This window comes from Psilocybe cubensis, chromosome 9 (assembly GCF_017499595.1).
Source record: "Psilocybe cubensis strain MGC-MH-2018 chromosome 9, whole genome shotgun sequence".
Lineage (NCBI taxonomy): Eukaryota > Fungi > Basidiomycota > Agaricomycetes > Agaricales > Agrocybaceae > Psilocybe > Psilocybe cubensis.
The window spans coordinates 1,939,743-1,966,392 of record NC_063007.1 but is presented as its reverse complement, the minus strand read 5'-3'; the positions used below and the strand labels follow the sequence as shown (position 1 = coordinate 1,966,392).

The following is a 26,650-nucleotide window of genomic DNA, read 5'->3' as shown; positions in this document are numbered from 1 at the left end:
AGATGGCTTGTATTATTTATACCTTTATTGTTCTCATTTTTGTGAAGTTATCAATGGCTTTATGCCTCGGGTACGCACTTAAGAAATAAATATCAAAGCAATTTTCGTTGCGCAATCATCGTAACTTGAATACTGCAAAGTTCCTAAACGCATTGCAGATGTTCAGATAATTATCTCACTATGAGCATGTCTTTAGGAATTAATTGAATTGGCATGGGCATGGGCAGTACCCGCATGTTTCTTCGGACTGGGTGTCCCGCCATTTATGCGCTTTGCCTTCTGCTTCTCAGCAGCTCTACAATATCGAAAATTCACATTAGAATCAAACGGTAAGTTTTAATATTGAAGATACTTACAGCTTCTTGGCTGCTGCAAACCCCTGAGGTCCTCCATATTTTTCCCATGCCCTTCTTTCGACTTCCTCTGTGAGATAGCTATGCTCGCAGTGAGTTATCGGCCTCCCCGGGATAGGCTCCTTCGTGTAGCAAAGGTCTGCCATATCGTCGTCATTTAACTGTCAGTATTGAAAACAAATATGATTAGCAATTCCAAAATACTATAGGCACTGACTTGACTCACCAAGAAGAGCTTCTGACATTTCTTCTTGTTATAAAATTCGTTCTGAACAATGTTCGTTAATGTCTGACCTGATATCTTTGTACATCGTGAAAAATACCTTTGGGCCTCGGGAGGTGCGCTTCCACTCGCTTTCGTCCCAATTAGACTGCTCGTTGGGTTTCGTCTTAATGGGTGGGAATTCCAATGCCCCGCCCTTGGGCTTGTTCCATCTGACCCTGCTGGAGAAGAACTCGGCCGATGCACACCCTCCTTCGTCGTCACTGTCGATGTCCCTGAAGAAGTACTCCCGATAATTTTCTGGATTGGGGATGCGTGGCTTGGGGACGAAGACAGTGCTTCGAGCTTGTTCAGGCAAAACCATGGCAAGGTGTAAAATGAGTGGGCAATGCGCGTTCAAGCGTGCAGAGAATTTTCCTTGAGAGTGTGCGTGGACGGGTGGGATGATGATATCTGGAGGTGATGAATCCCATTTCTCGTTTTAAATATAAAGGTCCTAGAGTAGGGGTGTCTTAGACTTTCCCCTGAAAAAATGTAGTACAAGGAATTTGTCTGCGAGTGATAAGCAGACAAACACAAGTCACTAAAGGCATAGGTTGGCGGGAGAACCCTCAGCAATGATCGGGTCAGAAGATGATGGCTTCGAAGCACGCTAACACACGACGCCCGAAAGGGTAATTCTGTAGCGCCCACCACTGTAAGCGTGTTCCTCAGACTAGACATTTACAGAAATCATCGATTTTGGGGACAAATATCTCCGATACGGATTTAGGCCTTATTCCATGGCTGTTTCAGCATATACCAATAATATTTTCTTAGATTGGTTGACTTCGGGGTTGCTTCAAATATGAACCTATGCAGCAGTTTGAAGTGTACATCAAAACAATTCGTGATAGCTAGAATCTAGTAGAATATAGATCTCTTTCAAATACATCCCACAAGACGCACAATGCTGCCATATTTCCGGATAGCTTGCGCAGACTAAGATTAAGAGCATCCAAGTCTGTATCTTGGTCGTCAAATCGACTACAAAGATAGGTGACCGAAACTTAGATCTTACTCAAACAGATTCTTTGAATATTAATTCACCTTGCATTACTTGTAGCTTGATTCTTAGATTTCTGAGTGGCCCTTTTCTTCTTCTTTATTTGAGCTTTCTTGGACTTCTTGGATTTAGAAACACGTTTCTTGGTCTCTTCAATTTTCCGACGCAGTTGCTTTAAAATTCGATAAGTGTCCATCCACACGAGCATCAAACATGCATGACAAGAACACACCTCTTTCTCATAATTGTTTCGCCTTCTTTCTGCTAATGACGTACTGGCTCTTTTAGAAGGTGAGTTGCTATATTACTTTAGCCTGTGACAATTGAAGCTCACCTTCGTTGTGCCGCAGCCAAACCTTGAGGGCCTCCGAATACCTCCCACGCTCGTCACTCGACTTCTTCGACAAGATATCTGTATTCGAACTCAGATGTTCCTCGAGACTTCCAGTCTGGACCTCTGTATATTTTAATGTAGCAGAGGTCTTGCAAATCGTCCTCATTTAGCTATATGGTATTGTTATAGTGAGCAACTTGAAGGCTATCTCAATCTGTGGTACGAGTCCACGGTCTCACCAGATAGAAGCTTTTGACATGACTCTTGCTCCATTGATCCTGACGGCGTTCAAAAGGATGACATTAGATATTATACCATACCAACAATAAAGAAATACCTTTCCATGCACCAGGTTTTCTGGCCACAAATCCTGGTTCCAATTTGACTCAGGGTTCTGTCTTCTCCGGATTGGGGGGAAGGTTATGCCGCCATCGTCAGGATTGTTCCATTCAATGAGAACCTTTTCACCTTCCCCAACCGAATCAAGGTAGTTCTCTGCTTGACCGGACAGTCGAGGCTCAGGCGTAAAAATATTGACGTCTGATGCAGGACTCCAACGCCCGTATCGTGGATCATTGTATGGGTCATTTGGATACATGACAAGCCGTCGGAAACTTTAGGTGATAGGTAGAGCGACTAAAGATGTCTGGAGACTGGAGTCAGTTATGCAAATGCTGGGAAGAGTTAGCCCCAGTGGCTTACATGTGTAAATAATAAGACCATCCTATAATTCTTCATTGAGAATGACAATACTGTCTACCGAGATATCCAAATGTGTACATCCCATTTTGTACTTCTTTGGTAGTTCACTTATGGGAAGTGAGACCGCGGTGAATATTGATTGCACCCCTTTAGGCTATGTTGGCTAGATCCGTTGCAATATGACCCCTTGTTCTGTGCGTCAGGCGCCTAAGACAGAAAATTACAAGACTTAAAATAGAATCAAATCCAAATGCATCCTTTCGTTGCATGCGTTCCATCATCCGTTCAGCCATCACCGTCCATCGCCGAGTGATAAGCTACATTTGCTGTATATATGAGGGAAAAAGAAAGAAGAAAGAACGACAGATTTATGACAGTACTTTAATAGTCAAAACATCTTTCTGCTCGCATTTCCGAAGTCATGCTATGCGTCATATCTAAAGAGTAACAAGTCCCTTCCGCGAAGAAACACCGGATTGCAGTATATTTGAAAAGTAGGATCAAGATAACTATCCAACTCACCTTTTAACTCACATGCCTGCAAGGCGAGGGACCATTTTGCTCTCCCACCGCAGAAATCGATTCATGGGCTAAAAATAGGACTCAGGTACCCATTCGGGCTGTCCAGTGTACAAAGGCTCGAACGTAGGATTTACACAAAGAACAAAGTATTATACATCGTTAGAAGTTGGTGAATATGGACATCATGGGACAAGAAAACAGACAGCTAAATAACAAAACTGGCAGGTGTGGCAAATATAGGAGGATATGTTGAGGCTGTGGTTGAGTTAGCATATAAGTACATGATTGATACAGTTGTAGCAAGAAGGGGAACTTCAAAATAGAGTACATACACAAGATCTTCAAAAAATAATTCCAAGTTGCAAGTTAAAAGAATAGAGATCAAGATGTTGGCAAGAAAGGAGGGTTATTGGGGTTAGTCTGAGATGTCCACGATTTCGCCTTTATTCATATCAATGATTTGCGAAGACTTGTTGGGAATTCGGGCTCTCGTAGAAGCTTTGCGTGATGGAGTACGGTTGTAAAAGACATCGTCTTCCGATTCTACGGTTAAGTCGATGATTTCTGGTCCAATGATTAAGTTCCGACCCGACTGAGGTTCGGCCTTGGGTTGACTGCTGGGCTCTCTTTTGGCCTGAGGTCGCTTTATAGGTGATTTGTAGGGTGCTTTGCGATGCGAAGAGGATCTGGGAGTTCTGACAGGGGTGGATGGTCCTGCAACCGATGGCGTCCTAGGTGCAGACCGCGTCGAGTCTCGAGGTTTGGTTGGTGACGTGAGAAATAGGGCAAGGCAACGGGGAGACTCGATGGGTGAGGTGGGACGGAGCTCGTGGCCCAATCTGTCATCGCTGTCATCCTCACTATCGGAGGCCTTAATGAATAGAAGCTCCCTCGAAGCCTCCTTCTTTGTTGGCGTCGAGGTGCCTTGATTACCATTTCGTGAGGTTGAAGAGGAAAGTAAAGCGTTCTATAAAAAAAGACAATGAGCATATGCTCTGTCAGAGTCAAGAAGAAGCCGCGCGTGCGTACAATCATAGCATCAAGGTCTGGCTGCCGAAAGCGCCAATGAGCCTTTAAATCCTCTCTCTGTTTATCTGTTCTGCATTTTGTGGGATGATATTAAAATAAAAATAAAAATTGACACATTGAAAGGCGACTTACAGGCTTTTGTAGGATTTGTAACCACATAAGACAGTTTATTTATAACGTACATTACCTAAGATTTAATAATAAGGATATTACGTGAGACACGGTGGATTTACTTCCGCTACCTAATTAGGAGATTAGCGTGATGTACGTGTGATTTAGCCTGGCAAATCATAGCGTACATGACGTGCCATTTAGCGCTAAATGGAGCCGCCGGGTGGCCTGCGGGATCCGCGCGTCTACCTACACGGAAGAAACACGGGCCGGAAATGAGCCGGACGGGTCCATTTGCATCCCGTGTATTGCAAGCAGACGGATCCGCTTGACCCGTGTTGTGCTGTCAGACGGACCCATTCATCCATCCGCTTCTGTATTCCGACAAATATCCGCCTTGAATCGTACATTGGATGACCGTTAATATATGTAATAAGGTGTATAGATTATACTGGCAGCAAATTCCTTTCCACATACCCTGATAGTATGGATTATGCCTTTGAGCTAACCCAATCCCTCTCAAACTACATGAAGGCAAAGATAGCTAGTCGTCTTTGGCATGCAGAACTGCCTAATCAAATCCGGGAAAACTTCAGTGCTGAGACCATGTTTGAGTGCAATCTAGCTGTGGAGGTGATTTTGCAGGCATTTGAAAATCAAGGTATGCAATCAATAAGCTTTGAAAATTGAGATTAAATAATGTGTGAATGGCAGAATATACGACGTGGGATGCAGAAGAATATTTGACCCATCTCAGCGCACGTTGCACGGGTCAGAATTCTGCCGTTGAGGCTCGCCTGAAAGACCAGTTTCCTCCGGTGCATTCCACGTTACAGTACCAAACCCTGCCCGGAACTGTAATCGATAGTGCAGGCAACATATTGGTGTGGTACCTGCCAGGTATTTTGTCAGAGACAAGGGTGGTGAGTTTTAGAAACGGACCGATTAATTCCTATATTATGCGTTCTAAAGAGTAACAGGAGAGTGTGTGGAATTCATTACGGGATATTGAAACAATGATTCACAAGGCGGCACCTTTGGCCACAAGCTGGAGGGTCAATGACAGTTACTTTCGACATGAGCCAGGTTGGCTTCAACCTGGAAATCTTAACTTTTCCCCGGCATGGTTTCAGCAAGGCCATGAGGTGAGAAACTTGTTTGCTAAGTATTATACTGCCTCATATTTTCCTCAGACGTCCAACCCGCTTGAGGTCTTCTTGGACTTGTGTAATCCTATTGGACAGGAGTTTATACGAGACATGATGACATCTTCGGCTTTGCTGGGAGCCATCTTGAGCATTATACACCCCGAGCAGTACCGGGCGGGAATAAAATTTCTTCAACGGCTTGCTGCGGAACCGGAGTTCGTCCATAAGGCCGAAATATTGAAGCAAATTCTCACAATATGGAGTTCGCCCTTTGGAGTCATGACCGCCATCAGCAACCGAGATACACCGTACCATCGGGATAATGGGTCATGCTACTCATGGTACGATTTTTTGATGCCACTTGGGAAGGGTGAACACGGACGGCTTGAGCTTCCTGGCCTTGGACTTCGGTACAAGTATGATCCCATGACCCTTGTTGCAATTACCGGCAGGTTGCTTCAACACGGCGCGGTGTGCGAGGGAGATAGGGCAGTCATAGTCTATTACATGCGTAGGAATGTATTTAAAGAGCTGGGAGTCCAAGAGGCGGGATGGTCTACTACGTACGATCTTTTTGCAAATTTACCGGCCACCAACACTTTTGATTTTGAAATATGATCAGTTTTTGACTTGGAAGTTGGGTTTGGGGAAGATTTTTTTATATTTCCAAAACAAAACGGTACGAAAGCTACAGAACAACCAGAATTCTCTGTCCCAGGGTGTTTCCGACGCGCCCGCGCTGAGCTCTTCCAAGGTTACCGGAATCATCGGACTCCGCCGTCGTATTACCGGCGGAAAAGGCATCATCCGCCTCCTCTTCGATGTCCTGTGCGAGAGGTGGGCAACTAAGATTCCTCATCCCAGGGTGTTTCCGACACGTCCTCGCTAAGCTCTTCCGAGTTACCGGAAGCATCTGACTCCTCCGTCGTATCACCGGCGGAAGACTCCTCATCCGCCTCCTCTTCAAAGTCCTGTGCGAGATGCTCTAAAAACGTAGCTGGTGTAGAGGATTCAGTGGTATCGGACGTACTATCAATATCATCCTCTTCTCCCGGGAAAACAGGTCTTGACCTTGCGTTAAAAAGGAAGGCATTGTTGGTGTGTGCATTTGACGGAGGGCTGACGGAACCGGGAGTAGGCAGAGTATCTGTTGGGAGATGAATATTTGCAGTGTTGGAGGGTGGCGAATGATACCAGAGTGGATGAAAAGGTAGTTCCTTGACGGCAATAAAAGAATAAAAAATGTCGTTGATGTAAAATAAAGCGACTTTGAGCTTTGAGACCTCGAAGGACCAGGCTTGAGCCGTTATAGCGCCCCAACTGTCAGGAGAAGGGTGAACGGGATGCTGAAATTTGTATTTGGCTGAAAGCCCCTTGCCGTTAGAGAACGGGTGCTCCTTAGAGTCAATCCACATCTTCTCCAATACAGAATATCTGCCCAAGGCGGCCGAAGAAGTAGTCACTGCTTTATGGGCATTTTTCATTTTGTCCGCCACATTCCGGCGCAGGTGAGCCAACTCCCTCATTACGCCCGTTAGGATAGGCTGACCGCAGCGGGGACAGTAGGGCGGTCTGTGGTCAGAAATTGCAATTGGGGATGTTTCATCCCGCGTGTTTGCAACACGGGTCGGCGGATTGGGTTTCCCCGTGGGCGGTGAAAACGCGGAGCCGTGCTTTCCCGTCAACGCGGATCCGTGCTTCCCCGAGGTGGGGACGGATGTCCGTTCAGCCGCCTTTCCCTTGCCCTTGGGATTGTTTTCCTGATTTCTTGGAGGCCCAGAGGTAGATGAACTTGCGCCCTCCTTAGCTTCTTTCCTCTGATTATTTAGCCGGAGTACCTCTTGTTGGTATTCAGGCAGAACCACCTGGTGGGAAGGACGCAAATCAGATATAATCCACAGCAATAAAAAAACATACCTTGTTCCAAAATTCTCTTGCTTGCGATTCAACGGTAACAAAGGCAACTTGCCACTCATCGCCTTCAGCAAATCCGTCCCTCCACCAATATCCCCAGCTCTTGGTCTGATTTAAAATTTCATCATCTTCCCATGCTGACCAGCTTTGATTTAGAGATTCAAATAGAACAGCTCGATGGTGGGGAGTTCGGTTCAAAACGGCATGTACGCTCTGATTGAGAATTTCTGATATAAAAAATGGAATATCGACTTGGAATCCATTGACATAGCAGTATCCGAGTACTCTCAGCAGTATAGCCTGACGACCAGTTCTCAATACAAGATATAATCGTTCAAAATTACTGTCTTACCACCTCCAGGTCGAGCAAATACATCCATTTTTGGCGACGCACGGAGGAAACAGAGTCTCCGTTTGCAATGAACAAACGGTATCCGGCACGGATCCGTGCACCACAAATATGGACATGAACTTTGGCCAGAGCACGTCGCTCATCATAGGTAAGGAGATGATGTTCGTCCTCGACAGGAGGTTTAAAAAGCCGCGGTAAGTGCATGAATTCAACGAGATGGGATACAACAAGAATGTTCAAAGAACTGGTTAATCTGTAATTATAAATCTCCACACGGACGGATACTCCGGGTTAATTTGACGGAAGACCTTATCCGCGGCCCGCCCCAGATCATTCCACATGGCAATCTGCTTTTGAGCATTTGCCCTGTGACCAACTAACCTGTCAGGAACAAAATCATGCCGTGCACGCCATGTCTTTGCCATATACACATAAAATCTGACAGTCCATTCCATTTCCTTTTTTGTCAAGGCCAGCTCCTCTTGCCATCTATTCCTCTGAGCTCGCGCGCGGAGCCAGTTTAGCCTAAAGACTAAGAAGCCCTTGAGAAAAAAATTAGAAATACAAATAGCAGTACTCACACTCATTAACGTATAATTGATTATCATTGTCCAGGCCCTGACGGGATCTCCAAATCCAACTTAGACGGTCCGAGCTTCCTCCGTGAATGTTCGGATCCGACACGGCATTACTATGCTTGCAATCATGGACTTGCAGAATGGGATATTGTTTCCGAATATTATCCTCGTCTCGCACGCCAGCAGATAAATAGATCATCTTCTGACGGTTTGTGTTGTAGAGTCGCCGGTGCAATTTCCAGGAAGCATTCAAAAGCTTGACGCCATCCCAAGCACGAGTCCCCATATAGACGGAGTCGGCGGTCCGAACCTGATATTTATACTGCCAAGAAAGCTGGATCAAGGCTGACCGGACCGCTTCCAGACAGTCCTCTGCGTGGCCATGTCTTATTTGAAGTTCAAGTTTGCGAAGCCCTTTTAAAATGAGGTTTGTTCCCGCGTCAAGGCCGTCAAAGAAATCTTGTTTGACGGCGGAGGGAAACGGAAGCGGCTGTCGTTCCGGATCCGCGCGGGTAATGTTGACATTTCCAAGATCAGGATCGTCGTTGTCACTGACTTCATAGTCAAGTATGGGAGCGATGTCCCCTTGAATATCCTCCAAGACATCTTCGCCCATGAAGGTCATAGCGGATCGACAGAAGGCTTCAACGCGGGTCCGCATGGAGCGACGTTTATTGACCAAGTCAAGTTTCTGCGCGGTATCATACCCCAATCCTGATTGGAGATGAGATGTTCATTTTGGATCTACACACGACGCCCTCAACCCAAGCAGTCATTCTTTCCATAAGTCATCCACACATCTTATCTTATCAACACTTGTCACATGGGAGCCACGTTATTCCGGATCATGTCACTTCATCAGATCATCAAGGCTATGCGACGGATCAGTCAACCATCAAACTGCATAGCTTTCTACACTGCCTTGCACAGCCGGACTGTCAACTCTATTTTTATCAATTCAATGGTCTTACTCAGCGTCAGGCTGCGGATTACTCATTCCAACTTATTTTTGGTTTGTCTTACTCATCCTTTTGTGTTTATTTATATCTTTTCTATTGTCTGTTGCGCTTTTATTGTCTTTGTCTTACCAATCTTCTATGCTTTCTGACTCATCCTTGCTTCTTTTATCTAATCTGTATTACCATTCACCTTCGTCATACACTTCTTTCTTACTCATCCTATTCATTTCTTATCTGTCGTCGTGTCGATATTGACATGTCTTATTGTTCTTGCTTATTGTTACACTTGCGTAGCCTCATTCTTGACACTTTGTACAGTATATGACTCGGTTTTCAGTAGCTTAGATTGGTATTTCGTTCACGTAGCTTTTAGTATAAAAGCTGTAGTAGAATTACACAAAATGACAGGAAAGTTACACCCAGTCCCCACTTTCTTCAAAGCAAGTCAATTTTCATCCAAGTCAAGTCAATTTCAAGTCAATCCACATCGATTCATTTCAATTCCAAGCTCAAGTTCAAGCCAAGCCCAAACCCAAGTCCAATTCAGTCATCAGTTCCACCCTCCGTCGAGACCAAGTTTACTTCCATTCATCCGAAGTCATCTCGCTTTCCATTAAGAGAGGATTTCATCCAAGACCAGTCATCCTCCTCATCCAACGCCTCTTCTTCTCAGCGTTGAATATCCAACTTCTATCCAGACCTCCAGTACTTCCCTACTTCCTCTCCTCCATTCACTCCGTCACCGCTCCTACTCTTTCTACACCTTCCAACCATCGCCGTTAGGAGTGTATTCAAGACATCCTTTCCCTCCGTCAACTCATCTGGAGCGATTTCATTCGAGACAGACTTAGTCTTTCATCCTCGATTCAGTCAATACTCCTGCGATGTATAGCTTCATTCCAAGCTTCAGAAAGATTGTCAATTTAAAGACACTTTCACCATTCTTCAAGATTCAGCCCGTTAACGACATTCCGACTCCTAGTCATCTTCTTATCTCCCCTCGGAACGTTCCCCACTCACTTCAGACAACCCCTCTAAGATTCACATTTATTGATTTCTCATACGCATTCTACGCATCTTCTTCACGCTTTCCATATACACCCGCCATCCAATTCCACGGTTCCATCCCATTTTCGGAAGGCTTATTTACTATCGTACCCAGACGACCCGGTTATCCTCATCTTACTATTTCGCTTTCGTTACCCTTCACAATCCACACCATCCTAATCTACTTAAATCCTAGGCAGCGTCCTCCCTTAAGAAACTTAGGAGAAGGTTTCGTCCTATCCAGTCTGGACCACTCTTTCCCTGGGGTTTGTGTTTGTTGGATTACATATAGTTTATAACCAATCACAAACTTCGATCTTCATCTGGAGCCCACCGCGAGGGAGGGTTAATTAGGATTTTGTATTAGGAACACAGCAATCTACCACTTTATCACTTCCATTCCATCCATTTCGACTCTTTTTCTTTACAGGTTACTTCGCTTCGCTGGTCTATTTTCTAGGCAACTCTAGGCAACAATTCTAGGCAACACTTTCTGACTCTGTAACTGGTTTACGCTATGACTGATTCTGGCAATCCGCTTCCATCCTCTACTCCCACTATGGCTACTACCATCATCCAACGTACTCCTGTCGATATGCCTGTTCCTAAATCTAGTGCTGCTCCAAAATTCACTGGATCTTACGTCGACGTCAAGAACTTCTTGGATCACTGCGACCGCATTTTTGATCAGTACAATGTCACTCTCGACAATGACAAAGTACGATACATGGTTCAATGCTGCAACCAAGAGAGCAGAGAAATCATTGAAGGTTTACCCAGCCACCATGCCAAGCAATGGGAACGACTCAAGACTGATATGCTCAAAATCTTTGACCATGCTAGGACGACGCAGAAGTTCACGTTGAGTACTCTTCGTGCTTATGCTTTCCAACACTCCAATCTTTCTATGCGCTCTCTCGACGATTTCCGCGAGTATCAGAAGCAATACATTCGCATTGCTGGTTGGCTTCTCAACAACAACAAGATATCCAAGACGGAATACAATCAATACTTCTGGCTAGGAATCAATGAATCCCTCCGACCTGCGCTCGAAAGCAAGATCATGGTCTTTAATCCTCATATCGATCTCTCCTCACCTTTTTCCATTGAAGACGTCACCAAGGCAGTTGAAATCATCTTTAAACGAGACCGCTTTGACGTTGGAATCTTTGACAATCCTTCTGCACGCCCCTTCACGTCTCTTATTCCTCCAAAGGATTCGTATCCAGAGCGCTCATCAGTCTTTGACGAGATCAAGAAGTACTTACAGGAGATGTTTCCTAACATTGAGACACGCGATGCCCGTGAACGTCCATACAATCCCCCGGAAGAGACCAAGCGCATTTTTCAGGATCTAGACAAGGAAGAGAAGCAAGCGCACAAGGACGACGAAGTGGAGAACTTGATCAAGCAGATGTCGAAGCTCACCATTCATGATTCTTCGTACGCCATTTATTATCTTCGCGCCATCAAGTTGGAACCCGCTCTTGCTAACATGCTCATTGCTCCGGCCATTATGAATCCAAGTGCACAGCCAGCTCAGCCAGTCCCAATCGCAAGTCAGTCAGCACCTCCAGCACCACGAGCACCACGTCAGTCCACATCCGAGATCATCTGCTATGGTTGCCACCAACAAGGCCATGGAATCAACAACTGCCCGACGCTCATTGATCTTACAAACCGCAAGCTCATCTCCAGAGACAGTAGCAATCGAGTTGTCTTCCCTGATGGATCCCGCATTATTCGCCAGAATGGAGAGTCAATCGCACAAGCAGTCCTTCGTCAACAACAGCCTCCTCCTCCTCCTCCTCCTCAAGTTGCTACCACAAGCATAGCCGTATCCGAAGCATATTATGGTCAGATGTTCAAGAACTACAGAGCCATGGTTGCAGAAGAAGAAGAGGACGACATTGGAACCTGGGATGGAGAAGACGAGTTTGAGTTTACGCTGGCAGGTCCTGGTAATCAAATCCCAACTGAAAAGCGAACACGTGCTGCACGCAAACAGGTCATGGACGCTGTGGTACCTCCGGAACCCGCGTATCTGAAAGGGAAGCGAGCGGAAATGAGTAAAGCTAAGGATTCTTCTCAGATCCCATCTATTCTTAAACGTCCGGCTAACTCTGGATTGCCGAACAACGTGCCTAGCTCCACTTCCATTCAACCTGTCCCAATCCCGTCAATTAATCAACCTTCTGCCGAAATGAATCCATCAATTCCTGTCAAACAAGCTCAACCCAATGTCCCGATTAGGGCAAATCCAACGGAACATCCCGAGACTGCCCAACGACACGAGGTTTTTGATCCGGCCGATGATGATCAAATCATGGAAGATGTCACTCCTAGTCTAGAACGAGGCAAATCAGTTACCAAGCCACGTGCAGCACCTCAGAAACGTGTCTCTGACATATCCCAAACTGTCGACACTATGGCCATTCTCAGACGATGCCTTAATCAACCCGTTAATGCGACGTTCGGCGAGCTACTTGGAGTTTCAAAGGACCTTAGGACCCTTCTTATCAACAGCATCAAAGGCAAGACCCTTACTGTCGACGAATTCAAAGCTTCATTGGCAAACGGCAACTTAAAGCTTTCCGATAAGGAAGTTCTAGACATCATTCGCAGTGCCGAAAAGGACGTACCTGTTCAATACATGCACGAGACCAATTCAGTCGAATCCCTTCGCGCTCACGAGCCCCTTCTTCGAATCACATTAATGTGTAATGGTCACGAACTCAATGCCTTGATTGACAGTGGATCTACGCAGAACATTCTAAGCGAACAGGCTTGGAAGAAGATTGTCAAGTTGCCGATGGACAGCCGGAATACTATTGTTATGGTCGATATTCATGGCGGCAAATCCCACATGCTTGGATTCGTTGGAAATGTTCAACTTGATATTGGTACAGTCAGGACGCGTGCTCATTGCTATGTATCCGACAAAGTCCAGTTTGATATACTCTTGGGACGTCCATGGACCCGTGACAACTATGTGGACATTCTAGAACGACCCGAAGGGACCTTCATTGCCTTCTATGACGTCAAAGATCCTACACGTGAGCAGAAATTCCTTGTGACACCTGATACTCAGCACGACCGGCGTTACTTCACGGATACCATTTACGACAAGACCCCCCACACAATGTTAGCACACAACGACCTCTCCTTAGCTAATCCGGATGCCGAAGAAGGTGAAATTGAAGAAGATCTAGAACCCGGTGAATTATTGGACGACCTTCGCTATCCATCACCTACCCCTTCCATGATCGAGTTATCTATCCTTACTAGGCAACAATCTCTGAATCGGGACGAATCTGCTAACCCAAATGAGGACTTATCCACTTCACAAGATGCACCCTCTTTCTCTGACTCCAACTGCGAACATGACTCGACTCAGGACTCCTCTCACGGTCTCTACGCTTCCGATTATGACTCAATGTATCAAGATGACTCGGGAACTTCTCAATTCAATGCGACAGCCCATTATGGTCATATTTCCACACCACCTTACGATTCCACACATGAGGCCCCACAAATAGAACAGCCACCATCACCATCTGTCAATCCGTCCATCAAATCCCACACTTCAGACAATAACGACCCACATGAAGAAGAACCAGCTGACGACGATCCAGAAATGGAACAATTGAGCTCACCCGAAGTAGAAGCTATTCAATTCTCTTCTGACAATACTCACCTTACGGCTATGGGAATGCTCAACCCCCACTTGCGCTTTGAAGACTGGATTCTATACGACGCCACTTATTCTTCTCCTACTCGTGTTGTTTCTGACCGAACAGGAACGGCCTTTGTCCATTATGTTTATCCGCAGAGAGACAGCCATATAAACTTGACGACGACTCCAACTATTCTACACTTCAGTCGCACTGGTATCTCGTCTCAATCTAACCACTCTGCTTCAGTCAGTGCTTATCCAATGGGCCAATGTCACTCAGCATCCTGGACTCATTTTATTCCCCAATCCATTCGCTCTCAAAACGCTTCTTCTATTCCCCAACCTCATTCCCGAAGTTCTGCTCTTCCAGAGACGCCTCTTTCGATTATGATTCACCAAGAAACACATGTATCATCGACGGTCACCGCAAATGTAGACGAGCATCATCGAGGCCCGAAAGCTTTGGTACATCCTCTGCGGGTAGCCCACGACAGTCCGAAGGAGCCATTAAACGAGGATGAAGAAGAGCTACTAATCGCCCAAAATGGCAAAGAGGTCGACCACAATTCTTCCCTTTTACCTCTTCCCATAACCAGCACAATGCACGAATCGCGAGCTTCAAATATGGATGATGGAAACGAATGGTACTATCAGTATGGAGAAGAAAGTCCCTTTGGTATCAACAACACGGAAGAACATCCCTTGGACGCCAACACATTGTACTGACTATCTGGACGGTGCATGGACATCAGCTTGCTTCCTCAACGCCCTCTCTTTGTTCTCCGATCCCCTCAATTTTTCTTTGTCACCTTTGCTGTTGCTGGTGTTTCTTCTTCCTCATCGTTATGCCTTTATTCCACCTCCCATTTTATTTCCACATTTTGCGTTTCTCTTTTCTATTTCACGGACACTTATGTAGATTTTTCATTTGTGCAACGAGTTCTTGAACGCCTCCACTTTTCTTTTATGCACCTTTTCCTCACATTCACACTCTCAATGGCAACTCCAAGCCATACAACCTTTTCCTTTACCTTTTATTTTCATTTTCTTTCCACTTTATCCATTTGTATGTACGTCGACCGAAAAGTCGTTAAACTAACCTTTATTTATTCCTCTCTTTTATTTATTTGTTCCACCCCCGCTTCACCACTTCAGTCAGCAAACAAATCCTCAGGTCACCTATTGCAGAGTTCTTGGAGAAACACGCGCAACCTCCCAAAGGAATGCTATACGGAATCTCTATCTCCAATATACACCACCATCACGCCTCCAATACACCTCGAACTCCTACAGAATCGGGAAGGGCTTCATCTTATCCACAAAGAGCGAAAAATCAAGCTTACGGACAAGATAAGAAGGACGACCACTCCATTACCTCTGATGGGTCAAGACCTACAGAAATTTCGGATAGATCAAAGCATTTATGCGAGATCATGGTCACTCAATTCAGATATTACTGCTAAACCCACCGTCAACCGAACTAATTCGGCAAGGTCGTCAAGCTATCCTACAATTGGTTTTGTATTCACTGCCGCGTCAGGATTGACACTATCAACCTTCCGAGCCTCCATGAATCAATTCATATCACCTATTCTTTCCCCCTCTTCTGCCAATACAGCCTATAAACGAGTCGATCGGAAAGTTAGACCTATAAATCGGGTTACTCCAGAATCGGCCAAAGTTATACGACGAATTCCTGTTGATCCCTTATTATCTCTCCCACCTCTCCCACTCCATCCCCCTGCCTTTACGCCAACAACCAGACTCACTCTTGATCACATACAATCAATGAACATTAACGCCAACAAATTCCTATGGCCGGAAGAAGAAAAGCTTTTCCTTCATATTCTTAAACTCAATGAACGCTCACTCGCTTTTCATCAGTCCGAACGTGGAACATTTTCTGAAGAATACTTCTCTCCATACATCTTTCCTGTTGAGGATCACGAGCCCTGGGTAGTCCGAAATATTCCTATTCCACCCGGCATCAAGGATCAAGTTATCAGTCTCTTACGTGAAAAGATAGACGCTGGAGTATACGAACCAAGCCAAGCTCCGTATCGCTCTCCAATTTTCTGGGTCAAGAAGAAGACATCTGGTGCTATCCGTCTAGTTCATGATCTGCAGATTCTTAACTCTATTTCCTATCGCGACGCAGGAGTTCCTCCAGTTCTTGACGACTTTGTGGTTCCCTTTGCTGGTCATTCTATTTACACGGTCTTTGACTTATATTGGGGATATGACGCACGCAAAATCCATCCTATGAGCCGAGATCTTACCACATTCCAGTCGCCTATTGGACCTCTTCGACTTACTTCAATGCCTATGGGATATACGAATGCAGTAGCGGAATTTCAAGCCTGTACAACCTTCATCCTTCGTGACGAGATCCCTCACGTAGCCAATGTCTTTATCGACGATGTTCCTATCAAAGGCCCTCCAACACAGTACTTAGACGAGGACGGCAATCCAGAAACACTTCCAGAAAATCCAGGAATACGACGATTTGTCTGGGAACACGCTCAAGATGTTCATCGAGTTATGCACCGCATGGGATGTGCTGGTGCTACATTTTCTGGACCAAAGACTCAGCTCGCTCAGCCTAAAGTTCTTATCCTTGGACAGTTATGCACTCCGGATGGACGACTACCCGATCAGAGCAAGATACAGAAAGTCACTGATTGGCCACGACCAAAGTCTGTTCACGACATCCGATCCTTTCTAGGTCTATGCGGAACAATGCGTGTTTGGATCAGAAATTACTCAGCCCTTGTCCGACCACTCACAGAACTCTATCGTAAGGACGAACCCTTTGTCTGGACTCAACAACGAGAAGACTCTTTCCAAACTCTCAAAGAAATCATTTCCAATCCTCCTGTTCTCACTTCTATTGACTATTCATCCGATCGCCCAGTTATTCTTGCCGTGGACACTTCTCACATTGCTATTGGTATTATTCTCTATCAGCTTGACAAAGAAGGCATCCGACGACCTGTCCGCTATGGTTCTATCTCACTTAATCCACGAGAAGCACGATACAGTCAGCCCAAGCTTGAGTTATATGGTCTTTTCCGTGCTCTTCGAGAATTCCGCCTCTATCTTATTGGAGTCAAGAACCTCTACGTTGAAGTCGACGCCAAGTACATCAAAGGCATGCTCAATCAGCCTGACTTGCAGCCTAGTGCTAGTATGAATCAATGGATACAAGGCATTCTTCTCTTTGACTTCAAGCTCATCCATGTAAAGGCCGGTAATCATCGTGGACCTGATGGACTTTCAAGGCGACAACCAACTTCTGAAGAGTTAGAAGAACCTCAAGAAGACGATGACTGGCTCGACGATATTGCTCTTCTTAATACGGTCAAATTTTTCCCTACTTTTCTTTTTACTCCCTCTTCTATGCCATCATATGACTCTATCTCGCTTCCTTCTTTTATTGCTTCTTCTTCTTCTCAAGAACGGACACTTCGACAAATTCTTCAATTTCTTACAGACCAAACTATACCCCCTTTTCCCAATTTGCAGTCCCGACGACGATTCCTTGCTCGCGCTACTCAGTACTATCTCAAAGATGATCAACTCTATCGACGACGACAAGGAAGACCTCCACTCTTGGTTATTCTAGATCCAGACAAGCGACGTCTCATTCTTACTCAAGCTCATGAAGAACTCGGACATCGAGGAGTATACGGTGTGTTTGGAGTTATTCGCATTCGGTTTTTCTGGCCATTTCTTTTTCAGGATATCAAGCATCATCTCGCTACTTGCCATGAATGTCAGATCAGATCCACCAAGAAAAGCGAAGTTCCTATCACTATCACAGCTACCCCAACTATCTTCACTATCATCAATGTCGACGTCATGTACATGCCCAAGTCTGGACGCTTCCGATACGTAGTCCTAGCCCGAGACGACTTATCACGTGCACCTGAAGGACGTGCCCTCAAGTCTTTACGTTCCGAAGAGCTGGCCACTTTCTTTTGGGAAGAAGTCATATGCCGATATGGTGCTATTGCTATTGTACGCACGGACAATGGAGTAGAAGTCTCTGGCGCTTTCAGTCTTTTGATGGAAAAGTACGGCATTCCTCAAGTTCGCATTTCTCCTTACAACTCTAAAGCCAATGGATCTATTGAACGTGGTCACATTGACTTCCGTGAATCCATTCTCAAAGCTTGCGGCGACCGACCTCTAGACTGGCCACAGTACGTTCATCACACACTCTTCTCCGACAAATGCATTACTCGACGCTCTACTGGACATTCCCCTTTCTACGTCATGCATGGTGTTCATCCTGTTCTTCCATTCGATCTCCTTGAAGCCACATTTCTAGTTGATGGATTCCGACAAGGAATGAGTTCCGAAGATCTCCTAGCTCTCCGTGTTCGACAACTCATGAAACAAGATGAAGACTTAGCCAACATAGCCGACGTTCTGAAACAATCACGACTTCAATCCAAAGCTACTTTTGAACGACGATTTGCTCGACGTCTTCGACAAGAAAGCTTCAAGTTTGGTGATCTAGTCCTCGTTAGGAACAGTCAAGTCGAGAAGGAGATGAATTGCAAGCACAAGCCACGATACCTTGGACCTTATAAAGTTGTACGACAGACACGAGGAGGATCATATGTGCTTAGAGAACTTAATGGTACGCAACTGGCTCAAGGCGTAGCTGCTTTCCGACTTCTTCGCTATTTTCCACGAGACGGTTCAGTCATTCCTCGACCTCAGCTAGACCGGATGATCAGAGAACTTGGACACGAGAGTGAGGAAGATAAAGACACATGGAGCGACGATATGGACGATTTCTAATCTATCCCCCCCTTCCTTCCGCAACCGGGGACGGTTGATTTCTCAAGTTTGGGACGGATATCATACCCCAATCCTGATTGGAGATGAGATGTTCATTTTGGATCTACACACGACGCCCTCAACCCAAGCAGTCATTCTTTCCATAAGTCATCCACACATCTTATTTTATCAACACTTGTCACATGGGAGCCACGTTATTCCGGATCATGTCACTTCATCAGATCATCAAGGCTATGCGACGGATCAGTCAACCATCAAACTGCATAGCTTTCTACACTGCCTTGCACAGCCGGACTGTCAACTCTATTTTTATCAATTCAATGGTCTTACTCAGCGTCAGGCTGCGGATTACTCATTCCAACTTATTTTTGGTTTGTCTTACTCATCCTTTTGTGTTTATTTATATCTTTTCTATTGTCTGTTGCGCTTTTATTGTCTTTGTCTTACCAATCTTCTATGCTTTCTGACTCATCCTTGCTTCTTTTATCTAATCTGTATTACCATTCACCTTCGTCATACACTTCTTTCTTACTCATCCTATTCATTTCTTATCTGTCGTCGTGTCGATATTGACATGTCTTATTGTTCTTGCTTATTGTTACACTTGCGTAGCCTTATTCTTGACACTTTGTACAGTATATGACTCGGTTTTCAGTAGCTTAGATTGGTATTTCGTTCACGTAGCTTTTAGTATAAAAGCTGTAGTAGAATTACACGAAATGACAGGAAAGTTACACCCAGTCCCCACTTTCTTCAAAGCAAGTCAATTTTCATCCAAGTCAAGTCAATTTCAAGTCAATCCACATCGATTCATTTCAATTCCAAGCTCAAGTTCAAGCCAAGCCCAAACTCAAGTCCAATTCAGTCATCAGTTCCACCCTCCGTCGAGACCAAGTTTACTTCCATTCATCCGAAGTCATCTCGCTTTCCATTAAGAGAGGATTTCATCCAAGACCAGTCATCCTCCTCATCCAACGCCTCTTCTTCTCAGCGTTGAATATCCAACTTCTATCCAGACCTCCAGTACTTCCCTACTTCCTCTCCTCCATTCACTCCGTTACCGCTCCTACTCTTTCTACACCTTCCAACCATCGCCGTTAGGAGTGTATTCAAGACATCCTTTCCCTCCGTCAACTCATCTGGAGCGATTTCATTCGAGACAGACTTAGTCTTTCATCCTCGATTCAGTCAATACTCCTGCGACGTATAGCTTCATTCCAAGCTTCAGAAAGATTGTCAATTTAAAGACACTTTCACCATTCTTCAAGATTCAGCCCGTTAACGACATTCCGACTCCTATTCATCTTCTTATCTCCCCTCGGAACGTTCCCCACTCACTTCAGACAACCCCTCTAAGATTCACATTTATTGATTTCTCATATGCATTCTACGCATCTTCTTCACGCTTTCTATATACACCCGCCATCCAATTCCACGGTTCCATCCCATTTTCGGAAGGCTTATTTACTATCGTACCCAGACGACCCGGTTATCCTCATCTTACTATTTCGCTTTCGTTACCCTTCACAATCCACACCATCCTAATCTACTTAAATCCTAGGCAGCGTCCTCCCTTAAGAAACTTAGGAGAAGGTTTCGTCCTATCCAGTCTGGACCACTCTTTCCCTGGGGTTTGTGTTTGTTGGATTACATATAGTTTATAACCAATCACAAACTTCGATCTTCAGCGGTGGAAGGATGCTTTCCGAGCTTTCTGACATGGTCCCTGAGCTCCAATCTAAAAGCATGTTAAATTCTGTAGGATGCAATTGAAATAATCGTACTGCGCTTGCTCCAGTTTTAAGCCGGATGATATCCATGCTGCCTTTCCAGTAGCACCATTAGATGTAAGTTCCATATTTGAAAGATGCAATTCAATTTCTTGGCGTCCAGCAGCCGTTTTCACTTTGCTTGCCATTACCTTGCCAACAGCGTCGGCCACACCTTGTTCTCGGTCCGCTTCTGCTTTTGAAATTTCATCTTCCCAAGTGTTGATGAGCCCGGAATCTTGTTGATCCGTGATACCCCTATAAAATCGGTCTGTGATTCCGGACTGTTCCCGTGCCCGTTTGAACTTTGCAGCAATTGTTGCAGCCATATTAATGGTCTTCTTCCAGTTGGAATCCCCCATGTGGTCGTCCAAAACCTCTGCTCGATGGGCAGTGGTAGCGGAACGTGTACTCCGGGATGTGTCATTTAACACGGACCACAACGGCTCCAGGATTTCTCCGTCAATGATTCCCACACCCGGGACATAGGTGGATGCGTAGTTGTAAAGACATTCCGTCTTGTGCCCGTGGACGTGAAATAAACCAATTGCAAAAATCATTTTAACAGAAGGTGGCCAATGCATTTTTGTGGACTCTGAGAGACGCCTTGCCAAGTTAACGCAATATTGACAGTTTATATCGTAGATTTCCAAATGTTTTGTGATTCCCTGTGTGTTGGTAGTTTCCCTGGCCTGAGTCAAAGACCAATCCATGTGCATCTGCTTTTCGCCTTTGTCAAAATCGACAACGCTGGATGGACAGAAGCATCCGTGCCTAGCGCAAGCGTGTTCCCCAATTCCACGTACTCTCTTACCCGGGCTGACTCTGTTTTCAGCTTTCTGGGCGTGGTAGTTATGACATGTTTGTTCCTGATATTTTTTTACACGGAGGATAAGCCATCCGCCGTGGAAGATTTTTTTGACACGGAAGGGAAGCATCCACCGTGGAAGATTGTGACACGGAACGTAAGCATCCGCCGTGAAAGATAAATCATGGTAGATAACGCACCCGTTTATAACGTGGAGCAAGAGAAATTGCTTCCTTGATGTGCTCCTTGTATGGGCCCGGAGCAGTCATGTATCCTTCTCCAACGCTCAACCAAACATCGTCTCCCTCGTTTTTCTGATTGAGGTGATCTGCTTTGAAATTACCATCTGCAACATAACTACGTATGTACAGATTGCTATTTGCTGTTAATTGCAGTCACCCTTGAAGAATAACTAAAACTTGCCTGTCAGCATCATCAATCCAGGTATCAGGTAGGTTTATTCCAGGCTGTGGACAGGCGGGGCAGAATAAGGCCAACTTCCCTCTCCTATCTTCAACTTTGGGATGATCCTCGGTCCGCGTCATTTGTGGTGCAGGCGGACCATCTAATCCGCCGTGTCCCAGAGACGGGTCCGTTGACGTTCCGACTTCTTGAGACGGACTATCAGATCCGCCGTCAATTGGATCAGATACATTAATACCCATCCTCTCTGGTGATGAATCATGGCAATGATGATAGTAAGGGACCACCGCTTCTCTTGTATGCCCTTCTCCGTATTGTCGTCTCAGGACAAGGTCCCTGTATTCTCTACTAAGCCTTCTCAATTCACGATAGCGGTTCAGCACCTTTTTTGGAAACGCTGGCGAAGTCAGTCTTCGCAACTTTTGGTAATACTGATAAGCCGACGTTTTGCACTCGAGGTTGTCCATCCGAAAGTCCTCAAGGACCTCAACTGTGAACACAGTTTGAACGTTTTCAAAGCTGGCTGCAAATAATCCCATCTCCAGATACTGTAAATCGATAGACGGAAGGCGGACGGACCGGCATGTGCATGTTCGCACGGGCAGATAATGGACTCCGGAGGTGTGCACAATTGCCTTGAAAGGAATTCCATTGTTGTCTGCTGCCTTTGGACGAGGTTGGTCCAGATAGGTTGTATCGACTTCCTCGAATAGATCATCGTCTTCATCGTCTCCATCGTCCAGCTCAACCAAATGGGGTACCTCCGGGTCCGCCAGAAGCTGAGCCGTAAAGGATTCTTGGTCATTGCTCGCAGGAAGCGGATCCAGGTCCAATCCGTGTTCATCCTCAAAGATGGGCGAATTGTTTCCGCCGTGCCCATGACTCCCGGATGAATTGTTTCCGCCGTCGCATCCTAGATGGCTCGGATCCGTGGGATAAGGACACCGCTTCCCATTATGACCCAAATACAACTTGACACCCACTTCCCACAGAGCTCCCGGACGGAAATATAGACCCGTCCACTTCTCAACGCGGTGGAAAGGTGTAAATTGATGGTTTCTTCGCAGGCATTCAGAACACAAAATTCTAGAGCCAAAGCATTGGCAACATCTCCACACTCCAGACATTCCTTGACATTGCTGACACCGTCCATTCAGATCCGGATCTGGGGCTTCTCCTCCAATCATTGTTCCAAGATACACCTCTCGTTTCGGGAGCCATTCCCTCAGGTAATCATTTTGAGACTGGATAGGTAAAGTCATCCTGATCATTCTACTGAAAACATGTTAAAACATACCTTTCCTCCCGTTCTGTCGTCATCTAGCTGTCTCAGGTTATCAAGTACCTGCTGATCAGTTAGATCTCCCGGATAATGAGGTATTTCTTCTTCCAGAATGTTGTGTTCATGGTTTTGGAAAGAGTAAGTCGTTGTTTGAGGGAGGTTTGTTGATGATGATTCTGCAGGAAGTTTGTGGATCCTCGGCCGCCCTCTCTTTCGTTTCTTGGCCCCACTAGACCAGGAGGCCTCCCGAACATTGGGAAACTCCTCATCCGATCCCCTATCAGGTACTTTCTTGAAGCCCATGGATGTTGGAAACAAAGAGTCTGACAGCCTGTGAGCGCAGATCTAAATGTAGTATAACATGTTTATTTCTGTAGATAAATTTCCCTCAATTATGCCGTTTTAAAGAGGAGAAAAATAGCTTTCATATGATCTATCTTGCAGCATATTTGGATGAGTGAGTGAAATGTTATGAACAAAACTTAATCCAGAGATGCACAAAATGGACGTGATCCCATCATAAATGTACAATATGATGCAGAACGACCCTTTCAGAACCACACTTTGGAGTGTTTTTGAAATATCTTTTCACTGGCTGGCCCCTCATTCCTCCGGCGTATATCATATGAAAGATATTTTTAATAGCTACCGAATGACATTTTTTGTAGAATGTGAATCCTCGTATTTAAGGAGATATTCTCAATATACTAGAAAATGTGTCAAAATGAGCTCACTGGGATCATTATATTTTTTGAAAAAAATTATGCATTTGAATACCTCTCATGGTCTCTGAGATGACTGCCGTTTTGGGTTTCACAAGTTTTGGGTGAGAAGACGTGAATTTGAATTTTGTGTTTCTGTATCTTTACAGCCATCTAACAAGAATTTAAAACCTTGTAAGATTATCTTTATATAAAGCGCTAAATGTTTACAAAATTTCATGTTTATTGATTGAGTGCAGAGGGAACTATTGCAAAATCATGAGGTCAATGTATGTGACAGCGACCAGCATGCTTTGATCATCGTGGCCGACGATGAAGCAGGATTACCTGATTGGGAAAAATATGACATCACATCATTCATTTAGTATGATCGGAAGCTTATTTTATCTCCGTATGACGTGAGATTTGACTAGATCACACAGATACTCATCGATAAGCTACTTGTTACATCGCTGCAATTATGCCCACCAATGCATCCCCCGACGCGGATCCGCTTCCTTCCACCGCAAATGCCACAACCCACAACGGACCCAGAAGCGGACAGACGGCGGAGGGTGACTTTCCGCCGGAAGAATCAAATATATGGACCACAAAGGAAATGCGCGTGTTGAAAAAGCATGTACAGCCCTACAAAGATACATCAAAGTCATCCAAAGCAGACTACATACAGAACACTGTCATACCTGAGCTGCAAGCTACATGGGATCACAGATACTCTAGACGTGCTAGGAAGGAAGATAAGCAACTACACAAAGAATGGAAGGTGAAGAAGCATGTGAGCTCGTTGTTTCTTTGAAAATTTTGTTACACACATAAACCATCACAATAGCGAATTTTTAATTGGTTTAGAAACCATGCGTCAAATCGAATTGGTGTAAAATTGGAAGGATTGAACTCCCGTATAACCTTTCAGACGGTATTCCGTGAGGAGAAGTCGGCAGAGATTGACTCCGAGGTTGCGCTTCTATCAGGGAATGCTGCTCGTGGAAGTAAAGATTGGATGAAGTTTTATCAACAAGGACGTAAGCAGGTTGAGGCCAGATTGACTCAGGAGGAGCGGGACAGGTTCATGGAGATCCTCGAGGAATGGAATAAGAAAGGTGTTTCAAAATCAATGAAGGCAAAGTGAGTCGGTGGAACTTGTTTCCGCCGTCAATCTGACATCTGCAGGACTGCTGCCAGGCAAGGCAGAAAAATACTTCGACAAATGGAGAAACTTAAGTGGCAGAGAATGGGTATGAGGTCCATTACCTTTGAGGGGCATTATGATATTGAGGGTAAAATCGAATACTCAATGTAAGTGTTAAACACGGCATGAACAAGTTCCGCCGTGAATGCTTACGGCGGAAACTTTATCCGCCGTAAACACCCTACGGCGGATAAAGTTTCCGCCGTAAGCATTCACGGCGGAATAATTTGGCCCGTATTAATGTTGACTGATGGGCATTGAAGGACCCAGACAAGCGATCTAGCACTCGACGATGTCAGAATTCCTTCCTTTGGGCAACTCTTTCCATCCGAGTTGGCCGCTTTTCGCAGAGCGTTTGTTCAATACCTCGTCCACATTTCAGAAATAGAGAAGGGTGTGGCCAATCCAGCACTGCCAGATGCATCGTTTCATGAAAAATCCCTCAAGTTTAGCAGCAATGGATTTCCAATAATACCTAGTCCTATCTATGGCTCAACTGGGAGAGAAGTCGCTTATGCGCAAAAGTCAATTATTAGAATTTACATGAACAAGGTTTATGGTGTGTAATTTGTCTATGTCCTCAACAAACTTGCTAACTATGTATACAGCTTTAGCCAAGGATAGGCCTGGTTCAAGTGTTCCTTGGGATGCTCTTGAAAGGCGTTCTGCAGAAATGATTGATCCAGAGTATTGGCCAAGTTCAATCCCCGTGACGGATCCGAGCCGGCTCCGCCTGGAGTCAACTTCTGCAATTCTCAAGCTATGGAGGGACCGTCAAGCGCAAGGAGACATCCCCTTTAAATTCTCAAAGGTTTTTGGAAATGGCTATGACATTATGGAACCTCTCTATCCGTCCAACTTGTTTGACGGCCTAGAAGCCCACCCGATACCTCCACCTCCTGCAGCCATAACCAAACGTCGGCTGAGGCAAAAAGCTATACGACTTCAAACCCAATCTTCAAGCGACTCTGAATCATCCAATCTGTCAGAGTTTGATAATGGACGGGGCAGTCCGGCATCCGCGATGCCACGCACTACTGCCAGATTTGAAGTCACGCCAGAGACGGATGAGACTCCTACCGACGCACCTTCAAGATCTAGCGAGCCACCCTCTCTACCAAGTAGATCCAGCCCAACAATTGTCAATCCATCATCCAGCCCAACTCCAGAGGTTGAGGAGGCGCCTCCCAAGCCAGCTAGAAAGATTATGCCAAGAAAAAGAACAAAGCCATATGTCGGAACGGCGGAAATGGACGGACCCGATGAAGAGAGTTCTGTACCCCCCCCAGTTAAGCCAAAACCAACTAGAAGGATTCAACCTAGGAAAAGAACAAAGCCCTACTCAGATCCACTTGACACAGTGGAAGAAGATGGAGTCCAAACAGGAACAACCCAAGACACGGATAATACACGGGCCGGCAGGGACGTGACTTGTGATGCCTTTGTGGAGACAGTAACAAGTCCAGATACGGATGAAACACGGGCCCGCAGGAATGTGACTTCGGATGCCTTAGCACTTCAGGAAGCAAGTCTGCTTGCTGTAGCAGGTAAAAGACAAAGAAAAAAGACTTTGAAAGCCTAGCTGTTGAAGTAGATTCATGATACCTATTGAATGTGATGCTTTTTATTCTTATCTTGATGTTTCTCAAACA

At 45.3% G+C, this 26,650-nt stretch overlaps 8 protein-coding genes across 8 annotated transcripts; 3 read left to right on the top strand and 5 right to left on the bottom strand.

Moving 5' to 3' along the window:
- Positions 1-192: 192 nt before the first annotated feature.
- On the bottom strand, positions 193-940 carry JR316_0010044 (uncharacterized protein; the record flags this gene model as incomplete). Its single annotated transcript, XM_047895721.1, has 4 exons — positions 193-295; positions 357-514; positions 580-621; positions 677-940. The coding sequence occupies 4 exons, from the start codon at positions 938-940 to the stop codon at positions 193-195; spliced, it is 567 nt and encodes a 188-aa protein (XP_047745440.1).
- Positions 941-1,453: 513 nt separating this feature from the next.
- On the bottom strand, positions 1,454-2,553 carry JR316_0010043 (uncharacterized protein; the record flags this gene model as incomplete). The annotated part of the gene is made up of 8 exons (XM_047895720.1): positions 1,454-1,472; positions 1,525-1,602; positions 1,666-1,793; positions 1,854-1,902; positions 1,956-1,977; positions 2,077-2,125; positions 2,195-2,233; positions 2,293-2,553. The coding sequence occupies 8 exons, from the start codon at positions 2,551-2,553 to the stop codon at positions 1,454-1,456; spliced, it is 645 nt and encodes a 214-aa protein (XP_047745439.1).
- Positions 2,554-3,594: 1,041 nt separating this feature from the next.
- Positions 3,595-4,519, bottom strand: JR316_0010042 (uncharacterized protein; the record flags this gene model as incomplete). The annotated part of the gene is made up of 2 exons (XM_047895719.1): positions 3,595-4,146; positions 4,508-4,519. The coding sequence occupies 2 exons, from the start codon at positions 4,517-4,519 to the stop codon at positions 3,595-3,597; spliced, it is 564 nt and encodes a 187-aa protein (XP_047745438.1).
- Positions 4,520-4,805: 286 nt separating this feature from the next.
- Positions 4,806-6,085, top strand: JR316_0010041 (uncharacterized protein; the record flags this gene model as incomplete). Its single annotated transcript, XM_047895718.1, has 4 exons — positions 4,806-4,980; positions 5,034-5,242; positions 5,300-5,464; positions 5,513-6,085. 4 exons carry the CDS (start codon positions 4,806-4,808, stop codon positions 6,083-6,085), a joined length of 1,122 nt encoding a protein of 373 aa, XP_047745437.1.
- A 227-nt stretch (positions 6,086-6,312) lies between these two features.
- On the bottom strand, positions 6,313-8,936 carry JR316_0010040 (uncharacterized protein; the record flags this gene model as incomplete). Its single annotated transcript, XM_047895717.1, is given in 6 exon segments — positions 6,313-7,332; positions 7,385-7,681; positions 7,734-7,986; positions 8,013-8,099; positions 8,115-8,265; positions 8,315-8,936. 6 exon segments carry the CDS (start codon positions 8,934-8,936, stop codon positions 6,313-6,315), a joined length of 2,430 nt encoding a protein of 809 aa, XP_047745436.1.
- Positions 8,937-10,876: 1,940 nt separating this feature from the next.
- Positions 10,877-15,456, top strand: JR316_0010039 (uncharacterized protein; the record flags this gene model as incomplete). Its single annotated transcript, XM_047895716.1, has 2 exons — positions 10,877-14,712; positions 15,168-15,456. 2 exons carry the CDS (start codon positions 10,877-10,879, stop codon positions 15,454-15,456), a joined length of 4,125 nt encoding a protein of 1,374 aa, XP_047745435.1.
- A 5,017-nt stretch (positions 15,457-20,473) lies between these two features.
- On the bottom strand, positions 20,474-23,390 carry JR316_0010038 (uncharacterized protein; the record flags this gene model as incomplete). The annotated part of the gene is made up of 5 exons (XM_047895715.1): positions 20,474-20,543; positions 20,590-21,443; positions 21,583-21,739; positions 21,782-23,049; positions 23,103-23,390. The coding sequence occupies 5 exons, from the start codon at positions 23,388-23,390 to the stop codon at positions 20,474-20,476; spliced, it is 2,637 nt and encodes an 878-aa protein (XP_047745434.1).
- Positions 23,391-24,269: 879 nt separating this feature from the next.
- Positions 24,270-26,580, top strand: JR316_0010037 (uncharacterized protein; the record flags this gene model as incomplete). Its single annotated transcript, XM_047895714.1, has 5 exons — positions 24,270-24,584; positions 24,639-24,934; positions 24,980-25,105; positions 25,262-25,557; positions 25,607-26,580. The coding sequence occupies 5 exons, from the start codon at positions 24,270-24,272 to the stop codon at positions 26,578-26,580; spliced, it is 2,007 nt and encodes a 668-aa protein (XP_047745433.1).
- Between the last annotated feature and the right edge of the window lie 70 nt (positions 26,581-26,650).